We start from the raw sequence: 21,261 nt of genomic DNA on the forward strand, positions 1-21,261 counted from the left end.
CCTTTCTTCTTCCGGGGTCACGCTGAGATTCAGTCCCTGTTTAAGGTCGTTCTTCCAGGAAGAGGCTCCGAAAGCATGTAAGGATGCAGTATAAACGTCACGAAATCGAAGGGATCCTGACTCCTCTCGGAGAACCTCACGGTGAGGCATGTAGCAGGCATGATCTGAGCCACACGTTTCCTTTACAACTTTTTCCGGGTGGTCATCCCTCTGGTATTGCCTCACAGCCTTTTCGAAAGGTCTTATGTCCTCTTTTTTTGAAGAAAGTTTCCGAGGTACTCCGTGAAGTCTCGAAAGGGCAATCTTGCCATCGTCGTCCATGGAGACCGCTGTGGACTTCTGTGGGACTTGTGCCTCATAGCGTTCTTTTTGAAACACAGTTGAGTCGATGGATCTACGTACGAATAGTTCACTGGGACGCAAATTCGGCGTGTTCATAAGGCCAACTATGTCTACCTCCCGAAACCGCCAAAGGGAAGAAGTGAAGTCTTCATTCTCGTGCGCGTCCGTGCGGAGAACGCACACAAGGCTACTGCCTTTGCATTTGTCGCTATCTTCCAGGGATAACGCTCCTTGTAAGGTCCATCCCATGCCTGTATTCACAGCGACTAAAGCAGGATTCGCTTCTTCCCTCTGTACCTGGCTTGTTTTTTGGAATGAACTTCCAGATCTGGTCGGATCCAACGAGAAGGCTTACTCCTTGCTTGAACTCTATTCCTGGGAAAGCAATGGTGTCAGCCAGTGGCTTCCCCTCGGAGACCAGGTGTTGCAGAAGCGTGTTGCCCTTCGGTGCTTCAGCCACGTCTTCACAAATGAAAGGCACGACGATGGCGTCGACCTCAGCAGACGTGCTGTCATGTTGACTGCGGAGGGTCGCTCTGACAACTTTAAACTTCTTCTTGGTACCTCCAGATCGGCCGAAAGCACTGATGGCCAGATCGACTTCTCCAATTGCAGCTAACTTGAGCTCAGAGGCGACGTCTTATCGGATGAAAGTCCGCTGGCTGCCATTGTCAAAAATTCCACGGACGTAGCAGCAATGCGACGATGCCATAATCCACGCCCGGAACGTCTGTAGTAGGACGTCGCTGGAGAGTCGCGAGATGGCTGGTTTGCGCGTGTTGACGTGCATCGCTGCATGTCGCGTTTCTGCAGCCGATTCGGATGGTTTTCGAGCGCGGTGAGCAGTGCACATCGTGGTAGCATGTCGTCGCCTACATGCCCCACACCGGACCTTTCTTCGGCACCTCCGTACGAGATGTCCCTTGGCAGTACATCTGAAGCATCGGCCGTCACTTGCTAGGCGAGTTCGCTTGCCGGCCAAAGGGATGTCGCTCGGACATTCTTCCGTGCTGTGATCTTTGGCGGAGCAGAAGAAGCAAGACGAAGTCTGTGCCTTGTTGTGCAGGACGGCAGCGGTAGGAATAGACAGCTGCTTCTTGGGCCCTCGGTCAGCCTCCTCACTTCGTTGAGGCTTGCTGATCTGGAAGCTTCTTTCCCTGCACTCTACTTCCCCTCGCAGGAAAGACAGCAGATGTTCTACGTCCTGGGCAGAAGAACTCTGACTGCTCGTGGAAGCGGCGCTGGCTGCAAGGCTCTGCTGTTTGAAGTAATCGACAATAATGTCGCCAGGTATCACCTTTAAAAGCACTTCATTCAGCATTGCCGCGTAAGAAGAAATGCCAACGCCCAAGCTTTCCAGTCCTCGCCGGTTCCTTTGCACGTGGTCGTACAGCTTCCTCAATGCGGGCACGTTGCTGGCTGAATCGACAGGCCTGAGCTTCCGCAGATTTTCAAAATGCTTCAGCTCGATCAATTTGGAATTGCCAAACCGATTCTTCAAGATATTAAGAGCATCTTGATAACAGGACTCTGTCACTTGCAGGCCCGCAACGGCTTCAGCAGCAGCTCCGTCAAGAAGCGAAAGCAAGTAATGAAAGCGGTCAATATTGGACAGCCTGGGATTCTCGTGAACGGAATGGCGAAACATGTCCCAAAAAGGTTGCCACCGCGTTATAGCTCCGTCAAAGCACATCAGCTCTAGCTTCGGGAGACGTGCTCCAAACTCACGAGTCGGTGGTATGGGCTGTCCGGTAGACGTCGCAGCCCGGCGGTCTCCGCTGGCGTCATCAAATGAAGAAGCAGTCTGGAGCGTCGAAGATGACCTCAACATCTCCATGTGATGCTCGAGTAAAGCCAGTGCGCTGGTCGCTGCGTCGTCATACTCCATGACCGAAGCGTAGTCTTCGGCTGCCTGGTCGTCGGTCAGGTGGGCTTCGAGTTCGGCGTTGAGCGCAGACAATGCTGAATTGCTTGCTCGGAGACGTCCGTGAATGACACGAAGGGCGGAAAGGTCCAACTGCTGAGACTGTAGCAGCTGGTCCACCTCGCTGATGATCTTCGTGTTCATAGCCCGCCGTGACGCGCGCTTGTTCTTGATACGTTCCATGCCGGTCGTAGCTGAAGAAAAGGCTCACCCAGCTCGTAAAAAGAAGGCTCGCCGCGATGCTGGCTTGCTTCCCGGGTTTCGGCACCAGTGTTACGAGTCGGGAAGCCGTTCTTCAGCGTTTATTGGCGCCGTGGAGAGAGCGACGCAATGCCGTGCATGGTCGTTCAAGCGCAGCGTTCCGAACTCAATCACGAGCCCACGTGCCAGCACGCATCGGTGGCGCGTGTACGTGCCATTTCGTTGCCGGCGTCTCTCTCATCATCATGACTGTTCATGTTGGCGGGGTATTCGAAATCCGCAACACAGGGCACATATTCAGTTGTGCTGATGGCCATTGTGGACAGCTCACTGCGATTTGTCGGAGTGGATGTGGGTGCGTACGGGCACCAAAGTGATGGGGGCACCTTCAAGCTGTGTCTCTTTCTCATTAGCTGCACGTTGCTAATGAGAAAGAGACGCCCTGACCGGAGTTTTCCAGGCTTCCGCGAAAGTGCAAAGGTTTCAGAGCGTTGTGCGGCGTTTGTTTTCCTGTTCGCCTTTGTGTGAAACACTTTTAGTGCGCCCCAGATGTGGCGAAAATGGTGCAGCCGCGCGTCGGACTATAGGTTCTGGCCCGTCAACATGCATCCACGTGCGCTTAGGCGCGTGTCGCAGCGTATGGGTGAGAGCGATGTCGCGCTGATGGCTAAAATACTGCAGCTTAGACTTAGAAACTTCGAGCCCTTAGTGGACCTCGTGGGACACCACGCACACGTGCACGCCTAAACATTTCTAGACCAGATCTTTTTCACACATGCAAAGGGAGTGAGCTGGCATAGATGAAGTAGACGAACTTTCTGCGGAAGAAAGGCCGAAAAAGTGAAACGCGCAAACTGTACATCGGTCATTAATGAGTGTTGCTGTTGGATAATTTTTATAGAAATAAAGTAACTGTAACGATATTTATCCTTACAGTTACTCCACAAAAAAGTAACAGTGTTACAGTTACAAGTTCCTCTAACTTAAAAGTAACTAGTTACAGTTACAAATTACTGAAAAAAGTAACTAGTTACCGGTAACGGGTTACTAGTAACTAGTTACTGCCCAAGACTGCCTGCTACCATACGGCTCTGTTGGCTCCATGTTAAAGAAAATTTATACCCATCTTCCGCACATGGACATACAATGAAATTTGAATAAGCACTTACTTTACCCGAGGCGCACAGTGTTTTTGTCGTGTTCGCTGGTCATTGCTTGAACAGTACCATTAGACGGCACAGCAGTATTGCGGCATGGTCTACAATTTCTAACTTGAGTACTTCTATTCCACTGCAGGCGCTGCGTGGAAAATGCCTTTGGCATCTTGGCTGCAAGGTGGAGGGTGTTTCGCCGCACGATAGACCTGCTCCCAGAAAACGTGATGGCAGTGACTCTGGCGGCATGTGTACTCCACAACTTCCTGCGGAACGATGTTCTGTACATTCCACAGAACTACGCGGACAGTGTTGACAGGTCTGGCAACATCGTTGAAGGCCACTGGCGCCAAAGGGTGCAGCCAAATGTCTACCTGGACCTTGAGCACCGCTGCAGCCGGAACCATGCAAAAGCCGCGGCCGACGTGCGCGACAAGTACCGTGCCTACTTTGCCAATGAGGGCGCAGTGCCATGGCAGAGGCAACGTGCTGGACTTAGGCCCTGAGGTGAGCAGAAAAGCCGGTTGCCACAGCAAAACATTTAATGAACATTTAATAATACATTGTGCATGCCCATTGTCGGCAATATTGCCGCGAACCATACATTGGGTTTGTTTATTTGTGTTTTGCTTTTACCGCCCGGCTGTGCCGGTCTGTGTTATCTCTGCGCCAAGGAAAGCGCGTGTTCAATTCTTTCTTTCTTTCTGTGCCGCATGTGTTATCTGTTGTGATAGGGAGAGCATTCCGATCTAACGTGAACAGCCGAGAATAATCTTCTTGGGTCTACTATGTTCTCGATGCGAATCGACGTTTCGAGAACCACGCGCGCCAAAAGATAAAAAGCCTGCAGTGCGGACGCCGGGGCATTCGATTCTGCGACGCTCGCTGACGCAAGTCACTTTGTTGACCACTGCTTCGCCGCCTCTGTATTCTTTTAAGTTGTTAGGGGAGCACAAGTTCGCTCCAATAAACTTGTTTCTCCTGCAAGACAACTGCGTCGTCCTTGGCTTCGTGACATCTGGTGGAGGTGCTGGGTACGCACCCTTCATGCCCACTACAACCTCGAGAAGCCGCCAAGCCAGTCCAACAAGAGCCAGCCCCCGCCTGCAAAATTTACCACCCGAGTTCGGTTTGATGCCAGAAGGGCCCAAGAAAAAGAACGCTGCAACCAACACCATGGTGCAAGAAACAACATCGCCAATCGTCCTGCAGCAGCCCCGGGAACCGCCATCGTTCCGGGGAGCCCCCGCTGAAGACCCCGAAGAATGGTTGGAGAAGCTGGAGCGCGTCCGCATCTTCAACAGGTGGGACGACGAAGAAACTTTCCGGCATGTCTTCTTTTACTTAGAAGATGCTGCTCGAACTTGGTTCGAGAACCATGAGAGTTCTTTGACCGACTGGACTCACTTCAAAAGGGAGTTCCTGAAGACATTCACTACTGTTGTGAGAAAAGAGCGAGCTGCGCTTTTGCTTGAAACTCGGACACAACACCCCAACGAAGGGGTCGTGATCTTCGTTGAGGAGATGAAGCAATTATTTCGCCGCGCGGACCCTGAAATGACGGAAGAAAAGAAGTTACGCTAATTGATGCGCGGTGTGAAGGAGGAGCTGTTTGCTGGACTTGTCCGCAACCCGCCCAAAACCATCGCTGAATTCGTGACCGAAGCCAGCACGATTGAGAAGGCTCTCGAAATGCGTGCTAAGCAGTATGACCGGAACTTTGTTGGCGCGGCCAGTGCGAACTACATCGACAACATGCGGGTTCCGGCTGATAGCCTACGCGAGGCTATCCGCGAAATAGTGAGGGAGGAGCTGCGGAAACTGCTCCCGACGACGCCGCAACCACAAGTCGCTTCTCTTACCGACGTCATTAGAGAAGAAGTGCAGCAAGCGCTGGGAACTTCAACGACGCCAGTAGCACCTCGCGAGCCGCAAGCCATGACCTACGCGGCTGCTGTACATCGCCCTCGCCCACCTGCACCCTATCGTCCCGAGGCTTCGTACCGTCGTCCCCTCTCGCCGGCCCGACCACCTGCGGCGCAACCCCCTGCCCCAAGGAAGACCGACGTGTGGCGAACGTCCGACAATCGTCCGCTGTGCTACCACTGCGGAGAGGCCGACCACGTCTACCGTCGCTGCCCCTACAGGAGGCTCGGTTTGCGAGGGTTCTCCGTCGACGCACCCCGCCCCCGAACTGGTCAGCACCCATCGGAGATCGAAGAGTACCTGTCCAACACCAGCCGTCGACCAGCCCGTTTCAACCGTTCGCCGTCGCCCTACCCATACCAGTCGCCGAACTGCCGTAGCAATGCTGAGTTCTCACGTGGAAGGTCCCCCAGCCCACGCGGGGGAAACTAAAAGCAGCAACTTCTGGAGGTAAAGTTGCACGATCGCGGAAAAATGAAAACCCTCCAACGACGCAACGACTCGCGGAAGACAGTGACTCACAACATGCCCTCATCCCGACGACCCGACCCAGACCTGACGAGACTCCCGTACACGACGAGACGTCCGCTGAGAAGACGATGACAACGACGACGCACAGTGCCCGACCGTCAACACGCACAAGCCGAGATGCGACGCCCCGACGCAACCGGAACTCGAGGAAGGCGGCATCCGACGTCAAGGTGTCCATCGACGGCTTTGACGTAGTCGCCCTCGTAGACACGGGAGCCGACTATTCGGTAATGAGCGGACCATTTGCGTCTAAACTGAAGAATGTTATGACCAGGTGGGACGGTCCGCACATACGCACAGCAGGAGGCCACCTCGTGACGCCAAGTGGAAAGTGCACATCGCGCGTCACCATAGACGGCACAACGTACCCTGCGGCGTTCGTCGTTCTGCCTAACTGCTCCCGCGACGTGATTCTCGGAATTGACTTTTTGACGGACAACGGCGCAATAATTGATCTGCAGACCAAGTCGATAACATTTTCCTCCGATCACTCCACGACGCCGCAACCGAACCCCGATCACCGTGCTGCTGTCAGGATCGCCGACGATCACATCACCCTGCCACCCCGCGCAAGCTTGATGATCGCCGTCTACTGTGAGGATGCTGCTTCTGACATCGACGCTATCGTAGAGAGTGATCGAAGGTTGCTTCTCGACCGCGGCGTCTCCGTCGCAAGAGGCATTGCGCACTTTAAGCAACGCCAATCTCACGTTTTGGTCACTAATTTCACCGAAGAGTACCAGCATTTAAACAAGGGAGCTGCAATTGCGTTCCTCGAAGAAACGCAAGAAGCAAGTGATGTGATCGCAGTCGCCGACTTTGAACGCACACCCGTAGAAACCTTCAAGCTCCCGCAGCCATTCGACGTGAATCCGGCGCTACCGCAAGAACAACGGAAAAAATTATTGGCCTTGCTGCGTCGCTACAGCGAATGTTTTTCGTCGAGCGCAAAACTACGTCAGACCCCTCTAGCGAAGCACCGAATAATAACCGAAGATGGAGCCCGACCTACCAGACAGTCACCGTACCGCGTCTCTTCACACGAACGGGAAGCCATCCGGACTCAAGTCGACGACATGCTGAGCGATGACATTATACAGCCATCGAAAAGCCCCTGGGCTGCGCCCGTCGTACTCGTAAAGAAAAAAGACGGCACATTAAGGTTTTGCGTTGACTACCGGCGACTGAACAAAATCACGAAAAAGGACGTGTACCCCCTTCCCCGAATCGACGACGCCCTCGACCACCTCTGCCACGCGAAGTACTTCTCATCGATGGACCTGAAGACCGGCTACTGGCAAATCGAAGTGGACGAGAGAGACCGAGAGAAGACTGCATTTATAACCCCAGACGGCCTATACGAGTTCAAGGTGATGCCGTTTGGGCTGTGCACAGCACCAGCGACGTTTCAAAGAGTCATGGACACTGTGCTAGCTGGCCTTAAGTGGCACACCTGCCTCGTATACCTCGACGACGTAGTGGTATTCGCCCGGACTTTCGACGAACACCTTGCAAGGTTGGAGTCTGTACTCGAGGCCATTCGTACGTCGGGGTTGACGCTAAAGCCTGAAAAGTGCCGTTTCGCATACGGGGAACTCAAGTTCTTGGGCCACGTCGTCAACGCCGCGGGAGTCCTACCTGACCCGGCAAAAACTTCAGCGATTGCGAACTTCCCAAGGCCGAAAGACAAGAAGGGCGTGCGAAGATTTCTCGGGCTGTGCGCATACTACCGGCGCTTCGTGGCAAACTTCGCACGCATTGCAGAGCCACTCACGCGCTTGACGAAAGATAGCACCCCTTTCAGCTGGGAAAACGACCAAGAAAAAGCATTCTGCGAGCTGCAAATACGCCTGCAAAGCCCGCCCGTGCTCGCTCATTTCGACGAAAATGCCGAAACGGAAATGCACACGGACGCCAGTGATATCGGCTTGGGTGCCGTCCTTGTCCAAAAGCAAAGCGGCTGCGAAAGGGTAATCGCCTATGCCAGCCGTGGTCTGTCGAAGGAGGAGAAAAACTATTCTGCCTCTGAGAAAGAGTGCCTGGCTATTATATGGGCGATTTCAAAATTTCGCCCATACGTGTATGGAAGGCCATTCAAGGTTGTAACAGACCACCATGCGCTGTGTTGGCTCGCCAATTTGAAGGACCCCTCTGGCCGTCTTGGGCGGTGGAGCTTGCGCCTGCAGGAGTTCGACGTTACCGTCGTTTATAAATCCGGCAGGAAACACTCCGACGCCGACTGCCTGTCCCGCGCCCCCGTCGACCCACCACAAGACTCTGATGAAGACAGCGCGTTCTTCGGGATCGTGACGGAGAGCGACCCAGCCGCCCAGCAGCGTGCCGACCCCGACTTACGCGTCATAATCGAGTACCTCGAGGGATGCAACGTTGCCGTTCCTAGGACCTTCAAACGCAGCTTACCAGCATTCAGCCTGAGAAACTCCGTCCTTGTGAAGAAGAATTTCTGCCCCGGAACAAGAGCGAATTACCTCCTCGTCATCCCCGCGGACCTTCGTGACGAAATTTTGGAAGCGTGCCACGACGACCCGTCTTCCGGACATCTGGGCACAGCCCGCACTATTGGAAAAATCAAGGCGAGGTACTACTGGCCCGGCCTTACCTCTGACGTCACCCACTACGTCCGGAGCTGCCGTGACTGCCAGCGACGAAAAACGCCGCCGACAAGACCCGCCGGACTTCTGCAACCGATCGCCGTCCCATCGAGACCATTTCAACAGATTGGAATGGACCTTTTAGGCCCGTTCCCTACGTCACGATCACACAACAAGTGGATTGTCGTAGCGACAGACTACATGACGCGCTACGCAGAGACCGCCGCTCTTCCGAGGGGGACTGCACAAGAAGTGGCGAAGTTCTTTATAAGCCAAGTTGTGCTACGACATGGAGCCCCGGAAGTCCTAATCACAGACCGCGGAACGGCATTTACTGCAGAGCTGATGCAAGGAGTATTACGCTACAGCAACACGGATCACCGAAGAACGACCGCGTACCACCCCCAAACGAACGGACTAACAGAACGTCTGAACAAGACAATCGCAGATATGCTGTCAATGTACGTTGACGTTGAACATAAGACTTGGGACGAAGTTCTCCCGTATGTCACGTTTGCGTACAACACGGCTATCCAGGAGACGACGCAGCTGACGCCGTTCGAGCTTGTCTACGGTAGAAGGCCGACTACGATGCTCGACGCCATGCTTCCGCACGTAGAAGACGACGACCTCAACGCCGACGTCCACGGATATCTTCAACGTGCGGAGGAGGCCCGCCAGCTCGCTCGAGTTCGTATAAGGGACCAGCAGCTGGTGGATGCCGGCCGCTACAACCTCCGACGCCGAGACGCCGAGTACCAACCAGGGGATCGTGTGTGGGTTTGGACTCCCATCCGACGACGCGGACTCAGTGAGAAGCTCCTGCGACGGTATTTCGGACCCTACCAGATTCTACGACGTGTTGGCCAACTTACCTACGAAGTGATCCCCGATGTTGACTCCGGCACATCACGACGACGCACGCGGCCTGAAGTCGTCCACGTGGTTCGCTTAAAACCTTTCTACGAACGATGACAAACTTTTATTTTCATTTGTTCGGACTGTCGCTTATGTTAGCATCGGGTCGATGCACTCTTAGAGGGGGGGTAATGCCGCGAACCATACATTGGGTTTGTTTATTTGTGTTTTGCTTTTACCGCCCGGCTGTGCCGGTCTGTGTTATCTCTGCGCCAAGGAAAGCGCGTGTTCAATTCTTTCTTTCTTTCTGTGCCGCATGTGTTATCTGTTGTGATAGGGAGAGCATTCCGATCTAACGTGAACAGCCGAGAATAATCTTCTTGGGTCTACTATGTTCTCGATGCGAATCGACGTTTCGAGAACCACGCGCGCCAAAAGATAAAAAGCCTGCAGTGCGGACGCCGGGGCATTCGATTCTGCGACGCTCGCTGACGCAAGTCACTTTGTTGACCACTGCTTCGCCGCCTCTGTATTCTTTTAAGTTGTTAGGGGAGCACAAGTTCGCTCCAATAAACTTGTTTCTCCTGCAAGACAACTGCGTCGTCCTTGGCTTCGTGGCAATATTGTCAGCTTAATGTGGTGGGGTACAACATTATTCATCATGCATGTCCACTCGAGGGAACGTTGTCAGCATTAAGCTGTTGGGGTAGATCCCCCGACTATAGCTTGACGCAATGTGGAGGAGCTCTATTTGCAGATGGTGTAGCATTTCGGGTGGTGTTGCTGCAATGTATGGCTCCAGTGTCAATCCAAAGTGCACTGCTGCACTCATAGGCCTGTGGGAATTCATCCGCCGGTCTATGTCCTCTAATTCTGCATCTATTTTTTCTATTGCCCTTCTTTTAGTTGTCTTTGACCGGGCAGGGGTGTCCAGAGGCCTTTTCATGGGAGGCCTTTCAAGTGCTACTTCAGGTGCCGAGCTGGAGGCCGCATCCTCTTCCAAGCGCCGAGAGACAGTGCTAAGGACTGGCGAGCTGGAAGTGCTGCACTGTGGAGTGCTCGTCAAGTCTTCAGCCAGGCTGGCAGTGCCAAAGACCAAAGTGCTTTCAGGCGGACCGGCAGGGTGAAACAGCGCAGTGCTTGCCATTATTTCAGACGGGCTGGCAGTGTCAGTGCTGGTGTGCTCCTCGGGGCTGTGCATTGGCTGGTCCTCCTCTTCACTGTCACTGAGGTTGCTGGCAGTCCTGCGTGCAAGAATGTGTGTTACTCTCCCCTTGCAGGGGCCATGAAGGCAAAATACAAGTTTGTTGAAAGATTTGGTGTTGCAGTTGTGGTGTTCTAGTGTTCTTAATGCTCCTGCTAAATTGTGTGTCGTGACGTCAGGGAGCGTACCTAACATGAAAATTAGTATGTTGATTATGGCTGTCTTTTGTAAGCCTTGTAAGCTTTAGACTTAGTGGATCAAAAAGTGCTATGGCATGATGTTTGCAGCCAGTTTGTGTGTTCATTCATGACTATCTACATAGTCGACTAAACTTTGTACTGGTAGGTGGGATACTGCCTAAACTCTTCAGGTCCAAGAAAGGTGTCCCACAATGATTTACCGTGGGGCAACTTTTGCTTAATGTTTTTATTAATCACCTTTCCCTTTTTGTTAGTAATAGTCACTCTCTTCTGCCTGCAGGTGACATAAAGCTATTTTGAAAAGTCACACGAGATGACTCAGCCATAGTGTCAGATATTTTCGTTGATTCTGCGCTACGCTTTCATGCACATGTTGACTTGGTTGTTAATTTGTTAATAAGGCTTACAGTCAGGTAGGAGCGTTGTCCCACATCACGTGCCCTCTTTATAATCTATCATGCTTTATACTTCTGTTTGTATCCTTAGTTATTCAAGGGTCTGTTGTATGGAACAACTTGAATGCAACCCAGATTGTGAAAGTTGAAGATGCACGACTGCTTACTTCATGTGATTGACTGCAACATTTTGATGTCAACACTTCAAGTGCACGTACTTTATAAGTCATTTCAAGAATGAATGGTGTTTGCAGGTGAAAATGTTAGTTCTCGTGCAAGGTATAATTTGTATAATGTGAGGTCTAATGATGCTGATATTTTTTAGAATCATCTGTCTGCATTTAATTGGTTCTTGCTATGTTATGGTGGCGTATGTATTAGAACTTGCATTTTCTATCTTTTTGATTTTAACTTTAATTTTTCCTTTTTTCTCTTTTTTGTGCACCAATGGCTAAGGCACAGGCTGTTGGCAAGCACGTACAAATAAAGGTGACTGAGTGAATGAATTGTTTACCAATTGCCTTCATAGATGGCTTGACGATACTGCTCATGAATGGCTGATCGCACTAGCTCTGTTTTTTACCTATATTGCACCTGGCTTACTGTTAGTACAGTTGACAGCAGTCGTTTGTGAACGTTAGAGTATGCGCCGAAACAGCATCCCGTAACTGGCGATGTCACTTATGTCAGTTGGCTAGTGTTATATCAGACAAGCCCATGTGCCCGACGACTGTGCAGATGCACCCGGTATTGTGCGTGCAATTTCTACGTTTACGTGCTTGTCATTGCTATTGCTTACCGCACCAACCCTACTGCTATAAAAAATGTGCACTAAAATTAAGTATTAGTAGCTCGTTCCGCAAGCTTACAATCTGTTTAATTTGTGTTATATTATTGCAACGAGGTGCCCAAAATACAGCATAATCTAGGGGCAGAAAATTTACTAGTGAATCGTATGGCTATTCTCTACTTGCCTCATTACACAGCCTACTTGAGTAAAGTTGGTGATAAAAGTGGTATCAGCGTCATTCTAAAGAGGAAATCCTTCGAATGAACCAAACTTGCATTTTGTCTTTATGACCTCTCTAGTATATACTTTAATAAAACAGCATCTGCAAACTACGTATATTTCTTTCTGGCACAATGCTAATTTTGAACAGTTGGATCGGCCTGTAACTTTTTTTTCACTCCTCCGGTCAGATGCACCACTTCATTTACTACTACACGTCATTTACCAGCTATTCTGGAGCCCCTACAGGGACATTGCTCACCGATTTCACATTATAATCTGAAAAATATACGTACAAGCGTTCTTCCATTGTGTCCTTCAGAAAGTCCAACAAAGTAAAATATGGCCATTGTTTTTTCGTCTTTTGGGGGTCGCTTTGAGAGCCGCTCTTGCCTGCAGCTTTTTTCTCCCGTCGCTTCTTCCTATAGGTGTCGCGCAAATTGCGCCAACGTTGGAACACCTTGTCTGGTGTCACTCTAGTAAAAGAAAAAAAACAGGTGATTGAGAACAGAAGCCGCAAATTATTTAGCAGTGAACACAAACATGCGACGGCGCAACGTTACCGCAAAAAAATCGCGTTAAAATTACAAATAGAGAATGGTTCATGTCCAAAAAGGGCAATGCGCCGTTAACCACGAAAACATGTTGCTGCCGAGGTCGCACGAGACTGCCGCATCGGCTGCTTCGCGCTTGTTTTCTAGTACTTCTGCTTAAGCTTAAAAGTACACGAACAGCGGGCAATTTCTCTGCTATGTATTGCGTATAGCACAGACACCGATTGCATTGAATGTCATCGCTTTATTACGGGACATAGCGAGGAAACAGACGCCAATAAAACGTTGCCGCCAAAAGCTGACGTGACGGCGACCGCTTTCTTGGCACATGTAAATTCTCGTGAATTCCGCCTTTTGCTTTATTCAGGGCGTGACCTTTCTAAAGTTTAAACTGAACCCTATGCGCAACGCAATAGTTAGTGCTGGAAACGTGCATGCAAAACGTGCATGCAAGCGCACTTACCGCCTGGCTCCAATCCTTGCAAACTGGCGGCCACTTCCATCCACAGGCTGTCTCGCAGCGCAGCATTCCGGTAATCTTGCAGCCGCGTGTTCCATAGACGCGGCCTCCGTTCCACCTCGGCGATTAAACACTCGTTGAACACTGCGCGGGACATCGTCAACATCGTGTCGTGGACGCACGTGCATTTGTTTTGGTGTGCCCGCGCTCTTGTTGCGCTCATACAAGCAACGCTATCTGGTTTCCAAGCGTGCAAGTGGTGCCGAGCTGTGCTCCTATTGGCCGCAGGTCCGGCCCCTCTACGCCGCACGAGCGGCGTTCGCTCGACCGCTTCAAATGTTTGGCACTTTGCCGCAGCAACGAAAAAAGGTGGTTTTGCCGCACGAGCGGCGCCGCATCAGCGAATTCGCAGGCGAAATCGCTCCATGTAGTACGGCCTTAAGGCGTTGCACTGCTGAGTACAAAGTAGCAGGTTCGATTGTCGGCTGCGGCGGCCGTTTTTCTGATTGATGCGAAAAACAAAAACGCCTTTGTGTACGAGATTTTGGCACACGTTAAAGATTCCCTGGTGGTGAAAATTAATCCAAAGCCCTCCACTACGGCGCCCCTAATAGCCAGCGTTGCGTCGGCACATTAAACCCTACAATCAAATCCTTTTGGACTTCAAACGTGAAAGTCAGTCCCAGCCCATTTTTTTTTTTAACCGCCCGAGCACTGCATCCAAAAATTGCAGCTTCCTTTCCTTTGGCACTTAAAACGTGAAATGCAGTGCTAGTGCTCGGGATATTTTTAAAAAACGGACTGGGACTGACTCTCACGTTTGAAGGGTCAAAAGGAAGGAAGCTACAATTTTTGGAAGGGTCCAAGTGCTCGGGCTGTTTAAAAAAGGGGCTGGGAGTGACTGTCACGATTGAAGTGCCAATGGATTTGATTCATTGTAGGGTTTAACTCGCCCACGCAACGCAGGCGATGAGGCGCGCCGTAGTGTAGGCCTACGGATTAGTTTTGACCACCTGGAGATCTGTAACGTGCGGCGAAATCTCGTACGAACGGACGATTTTGCTTTTTACACCCATCAGAAAAGCGACCGCTGAAGCTGGGTATCGAACCCGCGACCTTGTGCTCAGTAGCGCATCGCCTTGGCCACTGAGCCACCGCGGCGGGTAAGTGCCAAAGGAAAGGAAGCTGCAATGTTTGAATGTGTCCAAGTGCTCAGGCGGTTTTCAAAAAAAAAAAAAAAAGAACGGGCTGGGGCTGACGTTCACGTTTGAAGTGCAAAAGGATTTGATTGTAGGGTTTAACCCGCCGACGCAACGCAGGCGCTGGGGAGCGCCGTAGTGGAGGGCTCCGGATTAATTTTTACCACCTGGGGACGTTTAACATGCGCCTAAATCTCGTACACAAGGGCGTTTTTGTTTTTCGCATCCGTCAGAAAAGCGGCAGCCGCAGCCGACAATAAAACCAGCGACCTTGGGCTCAGCACGGGGGATATGCCACATTGAAAGCGTCGTCGTCTGCAGCCGGACTATCGTGGTGCGGGGAGCCACTGAAACTAAGGATAGCGCAAGGCGCTGAGGAGGCTGAAATTATGCGCCAGAGCTAACGCACCAATTGGGTAGCCGCTGTGCAATGGTCCGCAAGGCACATTGAGTACTGCCAAAACATGGTCATTGCTCCGCCACCTCCCCGTCATAACAGGAGCAATTAGACGTGCCAGCGAACTATTCAGCACCTCATGCATCAACACCCAGGCGCTGATGACGAAATCCTAGATGCGCTTCCAAAGAGGTACCTAGGTTCTAAGACCTAAAGTATAACACAACCTGAATACGCAGGCGACCGAACAAATCGCTGGATCACCCTATAACGGTGGTTCAAGCCAAGCAAGCACTCACCTCTCTCTCGCGCAATACAGATCTGGGGAGAGATCAGGTTTCGAACAGGCTCCTAACAAATCTGTGCGGCTACTCTACGCCCTAACAAAATTTTACAACAAGCACTTGGAATCCGGCACCCCTCCTGAAGATTGGAAACACGCCCACATTGTGCTCGTCCCGAAGCTGAATAAAGCCCCAACACTAGAAACTTAGAGACCTATATCGCTCACGTCGAGCCTGAGGGAGCGCCTCGTGCACATTATTGTGAACCGCGAAAAGCCATACTTCGAAGATCGCGAACTGCTTCCTGGAACGATGTTTGGCGTCCGTACGAAACTGAATACAAAGGATATTGTGATGCAATAAAACCATTGGCCAACCTATTGGCCAACCAATTGGTCAGCCATTTGGTCTCCCAATTCGCCGGCCAATGATGTTTTAGGCACCCATTGGCCGACCAATTGGACAACCCATTGGCCGACCAATTGGCCGACCCATTGGCCGACCAATTGGCTGACCCATTGGCCGACCTATTGGATCCCAATAGGTCACCCAATGGGTCCCCTAATGGGTCACCCAATGGGCCCCCAATGGGTCCTTCCTTTTCATGGCTTCAAATAGCCCTTCGTTACCTCCACTTGGCTGCCAACCAAATGTAGCATTCCAACCCTTTGGCTAGGTCTGTGCGTGTGCAGTGCCTTTTTCGTTGAACCCTGAAAAATGACAGCAAACTTACTGCACAATGAACATTTTATTTTCTAGACTAGTACTCCTCCGATGAATAAGCCAATTGCCCGGCCTAATCATCCTCGCAATGAGTCGGCAGTCCTGTCCCGTCACCATCTTCATGGTCACGTGGCAGTGCTCCCCTGCTGCCAGCTTCCCTGTGCGATGTAAGAATAGTAAAAAAAAGTTTGTTAGAAGTTGTCAAACAACCAGCAAAAACCGTTTCCTGCTGCTTTAGAGATTATTGCTAGGTATGCTAAGCAAGGGGTAAACAGGCTACCCAAAGTGCATTTAAATGCTCACTGTGCCAAACCATTTCTCATTTCTTGACTGTTGGCACTTGCCATACATAAAAATTGTATTGCAGTCAATCGCGATGTTTTCTACAGATGTGGCGCGACTTTCCTACTTTGACAAAAATTTTCCACAGGGCCTCCCTAAAGAGACAGTAAAGGATGAATAAATCTTTGTTTTTACTGAAAGCTCAGACGTTCAGCTCTCTTGGCTTTTGTTCGACGAGCAACAATGCATTAGTCACTGAGAAATAAGCAAACAAATCTGGCATTTCTCTCCCCCGCTTCCCTTTCATTTTTTTGTGATGTAGTTGTTGCGTAACAAGGAGCAGCATATAAAAGCTGTAGTATGCATTTTTTAGATACGTTGAGCTCATTTAAGGTTTTGAGTGGCGCTTATTTCACGAGCTCAACAACTTCAGAAAAGTTTATTCGAAGAAAAGCACATTTACAGATGCTTCTCCAATGAGCTCTTGCCGTTCTCAACTTATGTGACATCACAAGCCATAGTACCCGAAAATGTTGAGGCATTGTCGCCTGTTTTCCTGTTTCTGGCATTTTCTGCCTTATTCAACACCTGCCGGTTGCGAGAATGGCGTGTTTAGATTCTCAGCACTGTAATCTATTGATGCAAGTCAACTTGTTTTTACCCTTTAGTGTCTCTTTAAAAATACAGCTCAAGAGAAATGGCAGTCCACAAAGCTTGTGAAGGTTCCATAAAAACTAGCAATGTCCCACTTTTCATTGTGGTCTCTCTTTTGTGCTCATCATGCATTTTTCCACAAAATTAATCTCGATAGCCCATTCAGCATACCTTTTTGCCATCTTCTCGTTGTCGGCAAGCTTCTGAATGATGTATCCGTTGACGTTTTTCACCGCCAGGTCGAACTCACTCCCCGGGAGAGTTCCCTTTCTCTTGAGGCGCTCCATATAGCAGTCTGCATTTTACAGAGATAAAGTAAGTCACAATTAGATAGCAAACAAGGATGTTTCCTTTTAAACATATTCTTCGCAAAATGTGACTGCAGTAATGCAGCATTTCACAGTGCACACTGCTAGTATGGTTGTAAAATTTGAGTATAGCATATACCTTTTGTTGCAACTTGCAATGCATATTCATTTGCGCACAAAAGTTCACCCAAACAGACACAAGTCTCTTGTTTGGCTGTAAATTAGAATTGACAGTCAACTGCAGAAAAACTTTGACCTCTGAAACCATTTTCATCTATACTGTGCCTATAAAAAACTCAAAGATACAAAATATGAAAGCTGAATTATGTGCACGCATACCACAAGCCGCCCACAAATATCATCAATTTTGAAGCTGAAACTGAGAACAGTGGCCATAATGGCAAGACTGAAGCGACTTAGAAGCAGTCTTGGGCACTTCATCCTTTGTGGGGTTGAACGCGCTGCAGCAATGCAGGCGATGAGGCGCGCCGTAGTGGAGGGCTCCTGATTAATTTCGACCGCCTGGGGATCTTTAACGCGCACCTAAAACTCGAACACACAGGCGTTTTTGCTTTCTGCCTCCATCAGAAAAGCGGCCGCCGCGGCCAGGAATCGAACCAGCCACCTTGTGCTCAGTACTGCAATGCCATAGCCACTGAGCCACTGCGGTGGCAACCAGTTAATAGTAATGCGTTATCGGTCACTAGTTACTCTTTTCTGCAACTTGCAACTGTAACACTGTCACGTTTTTACACGATCACTGTAACACGAAATACCGTTAAGTGGCTTTCTTTTTTTATAAAAACCGATCCAACAGCAACGCTCGTTAAAGGCTGACAGCAGTTTACGCTTTCCTCTCTTTAGGACTTTCTTTTTTCCCATATCCTCTCTGCCTTTCACATTTTTGGCACACTTTAGTTTAGGAGAAGTCACTAAGAAGGTTATCTTTCCTGCTGAATACCGAGGTTGGTCCGGTCTTTGAGGTTATTTAATTTTCGTACTTTTATTTTTAAAAACTTTGGAGCTATTTTAAACTATTTTAATTCGCACCAATTAAGTCATCTCACAGGCCTACCACTCATATGCCAGTTGACGTAGTGGTATCTACTGCACGTAAAAAAGGCAAAATGTTCGTTTAGCTGACCTTTAACAAAAGCTTTATGAAGTGTAATAGCTGCAAGCATTGAAAATTATAGCAAAGTTAAGTTCAATGGTCCTACAAAGTTAAACCTCAAACATTTGGTAACCTGTGCAAGAAAGAGCAAACCGGCTTTTTCTGAGAAACTTAGGCCCTGTGAAAATCACCATAATCTGCCTATTTAGGTTTACTGCTGGATGAAGGCCTGGCTACAAATGAAGCTTGTACCATGCGGGATGACTATACTATCGGGAGCAAGCAGTGTAGCATTTCACAAGCTGTCAGAGAAGTTATAATTCTTGTCAGTGCACTTACCGCGCAACACTTCCACCTTTTTTGGAGTGAGTGCGTCTTTCCTGGGGCGACCTGGGAAGCGAGGGCTGTGTTTGCCTAAAAAAGTGAAGTGATAATGTTCAGATCAAGGTGACAAAATGAACACCACAAACAGCCCCTTACCAAAAAGAGACCGGTTTAACAAAGTTGATGGCTCCCAGATCGCCACCAGAAGCTCCTTCACGTAGAGGGAGTCTTTTGGCTGCCTTTCGATTCGGGTCCACACTTCCCGCCGAATTTTGACACCCTGCCCTATGTCAACGTAAAAGGAGTATAACAAACCACAAGAACATGTCAGTCTGCACGAAAATCAAGACAAGTTAAATTCACAAACAAATGCAAAAAACTTGCCGCTGAACACACACAACACGTGCACAGCATGCGTTCAAATGAAGGCCTCGCAAGCTACACTGATCATGAAAAAATTTATGGTGGTTGACACTACACAAGACAACCGCGATTCACAAAGGTGACTGTGCTTCCCAAATTTTTACTAATATAAGCTCATCTTTATTTCACCTGTTCTATACCTACAGCATTACATAAAATCCTCTTAAGATGCTTTTGCCAGCTCCAACCCTTTGCAAGTTGAGCCCCATACATTTCGTTCCCCATCCCTCCACCTTGTTTCCTGGAACTAAACTTGTTAGTTGTGTGGCTTACATGGCTCCCCAGAAATATTCGAAGCGTGGACATTTTTAGAACAAGGGGAAGGGGGGTCGGGAGATGTGAAATTTAATAATTTTTTTTCACACCAATTGAAAAACTTTGGTGGAATGCTGCATATTGCAGTGCTGCAAAAAAAATTTTTTAAAAATTAAAAAAAGCACTTATGTGGAGTGAGGAGGTCATTTAAACACCAGGCCTTCGGACATATGTACAGCCTCAGTTTAAACCCTGCAAAGCATTGAGGGCCCTAAAACAGAAGGATGATACTAGGGTGACCTGAATGCCAGTGCACATAGGAGCCTAGGGAAACACCACTGCACCTCCCCGTATAAGCTATGCGAATTTTGACACTCCAGTTTGCAAAGCCAACATGCAGTATCCCTTTCTGCACTGCCAAACTCTTGATCTGCTAAGCTACAAAATAGTGTTTTTCCACATTCTGATATTGAAGCTGTGCGTAGGGGCACACTTGTGCACCCTCAGCACCCAGTCACACTAGCCCAGTTCAGTGTTGCCATCAGTCTGGCATGTGTGATTTAGTAACCGGTTGCCCATCCCCTCCCCTATCCGCCTCTTCCCACACCAGCAACCTATAGTCCTGTCACAAACCAAATTCATCAATCAATCAAACCACTCAAATTGTGATGACAACACGCAATTAAAAAGTTTAGCGATAACCAATACCAACTCTGAAATTCTAATCCCTCAATCTCCAACTCACCAGGTCTTCCATGGGCACACCAGGGTCATGTTGCAAATTCCCACTGCTCCTTGATAGAACAGCAGGCTGTGGAGGAGCTTGTGACGGAAGGGCAGAGGGAGGCAAAGGCCGAGGGAGGGAAGGGCAGCTGGAGGTGGAAGGAGGGTTGAATGGAGGGCAGGCTGAGGTGGACGGGTGGGCAGGGGGAGGGGAAGGCATGCGGAGGGAAGTGCAAGCCGAGGTAGAGGGACGGGCAGGCAGAGGAGAGGGCAGGTTGAGGACAGGGCAGGTGGAGGTAGAGGGACGGACAAGGGCAGGTGGAAATGGCCCTGTAGCTGCGCTGGCAGGCTGGCAGGGCTCAGTGGGGGACCGAGGGGGGCGCTCTTTCTCTTCTAGCCTTCCATCTGAAAAAAAAAATGATACCCCTGTCACACGGGCACTTTGAATCGCAATTGAGTCGATCCGACCGGGCTCAATCCGGATCGGGTGCTGCTACACGGCAGTTTCAATGGCAATAGATTTCGATCCGGCTCGAACTCAATCCCTGTTCCCAAAGCACGATTGAGATTCTCGAGCGCGATCAGAGGAAACTGGTGATACTCTCGTCCCCACTGAGCAATGGCACAGAAGGTGACAACTTTAACGCCACAAATTGTATCAAATAACTTTACCCAAGTAAATGCGCGATCAGATTTATATAGTTACGCAAACCTACGACTGCGTAAAGTTACCAGGCGGCAGCCACGAAATACATTTTTGGCGGCCTTTGGCGTACGCGAGAGCAACTGAAGCAACTTCTCACTCAGGATTCAGACGTGCCAAGTAGCAGCGCCGATGCGTCAAGCGCGCTGGAAAATTAGATCGCAATTCACTTCAATCGCGATTGAAAGTGCCCGTGTAACAGGGGTATAAAATAGAAATAAAAAGAAAATGAAGCCCTCAAGAACCAAAAATTATTTTTTTCTGTATGCAGTTGCTACAAATAAATTTTCCTGTTAGCCAATGCAGAAAAATGAATTTTCATGTCAGCCACAACATAATTTCAGGGGAAATTTCTCATATAAACTATCCATATAGAGGCTTTCCATATGAGCAATCATACTAGCACATATTCCAACTTCCACATGTAAACTTGGCCAGCGTTTTCTTGTGAAGTACAAAAAAAAAGGTGATACCTGCACTCCTGCGGCTCCCAAACCTGGCA

General features: G+C 49.7%; 1 protein-coding gene across 1 annotated transcript in view; it reads right to left on the bottom strand.

Annotated features, from left to right (window-relative positions):
- Nucleotides 1-13,527, bottom strand: part of LOC144175682 (uncharacterized) — a 39,530-nt gene extending 26,003 nt beyond the window's left edge. Inside the window, exons 1-3 of the mRNA XM_077704723.1 lie at nucleotides 13,374-13,527; nucleotides 12,653-12,830; nucleotides 10,466-10,792 (exon numbers count right to left, since the gene is read on the bottom strand). Of these exons, the coding sequence (XP_077560849.1) occupies nucleotides 10,466-10,792; nucleotides 12,653-12,830; nucleotides 13,374-13,527 (659 nt within the window). The remainder of the gene's footprint in view (nucleotides 1-10,465; nucleotides 10,793-12,652; nucleotides 12,831-13,373) is intronic.
- Between the last annotated feature and the right edge of the window lie 7,734 nt (nucleotides 13,528-21,261).

Source organism: Haemaphysalis longicornis, unplaced genomic scaffold (assembly GCF_048455015.1).
Source record: "Haemaphysalis longicornis isolate Haplotype H1 unplaced genomic scaffold, Haemaphysalis longicornis Haplotype H1 scaffold_3, whole genome shotgun sequence".
NCBI lineage: Eukaryota > Metazoa > Arthropoda > Arachnida > Ixodida > Ixodidae > Haemaphysalis > Haemaphysalis longicornis.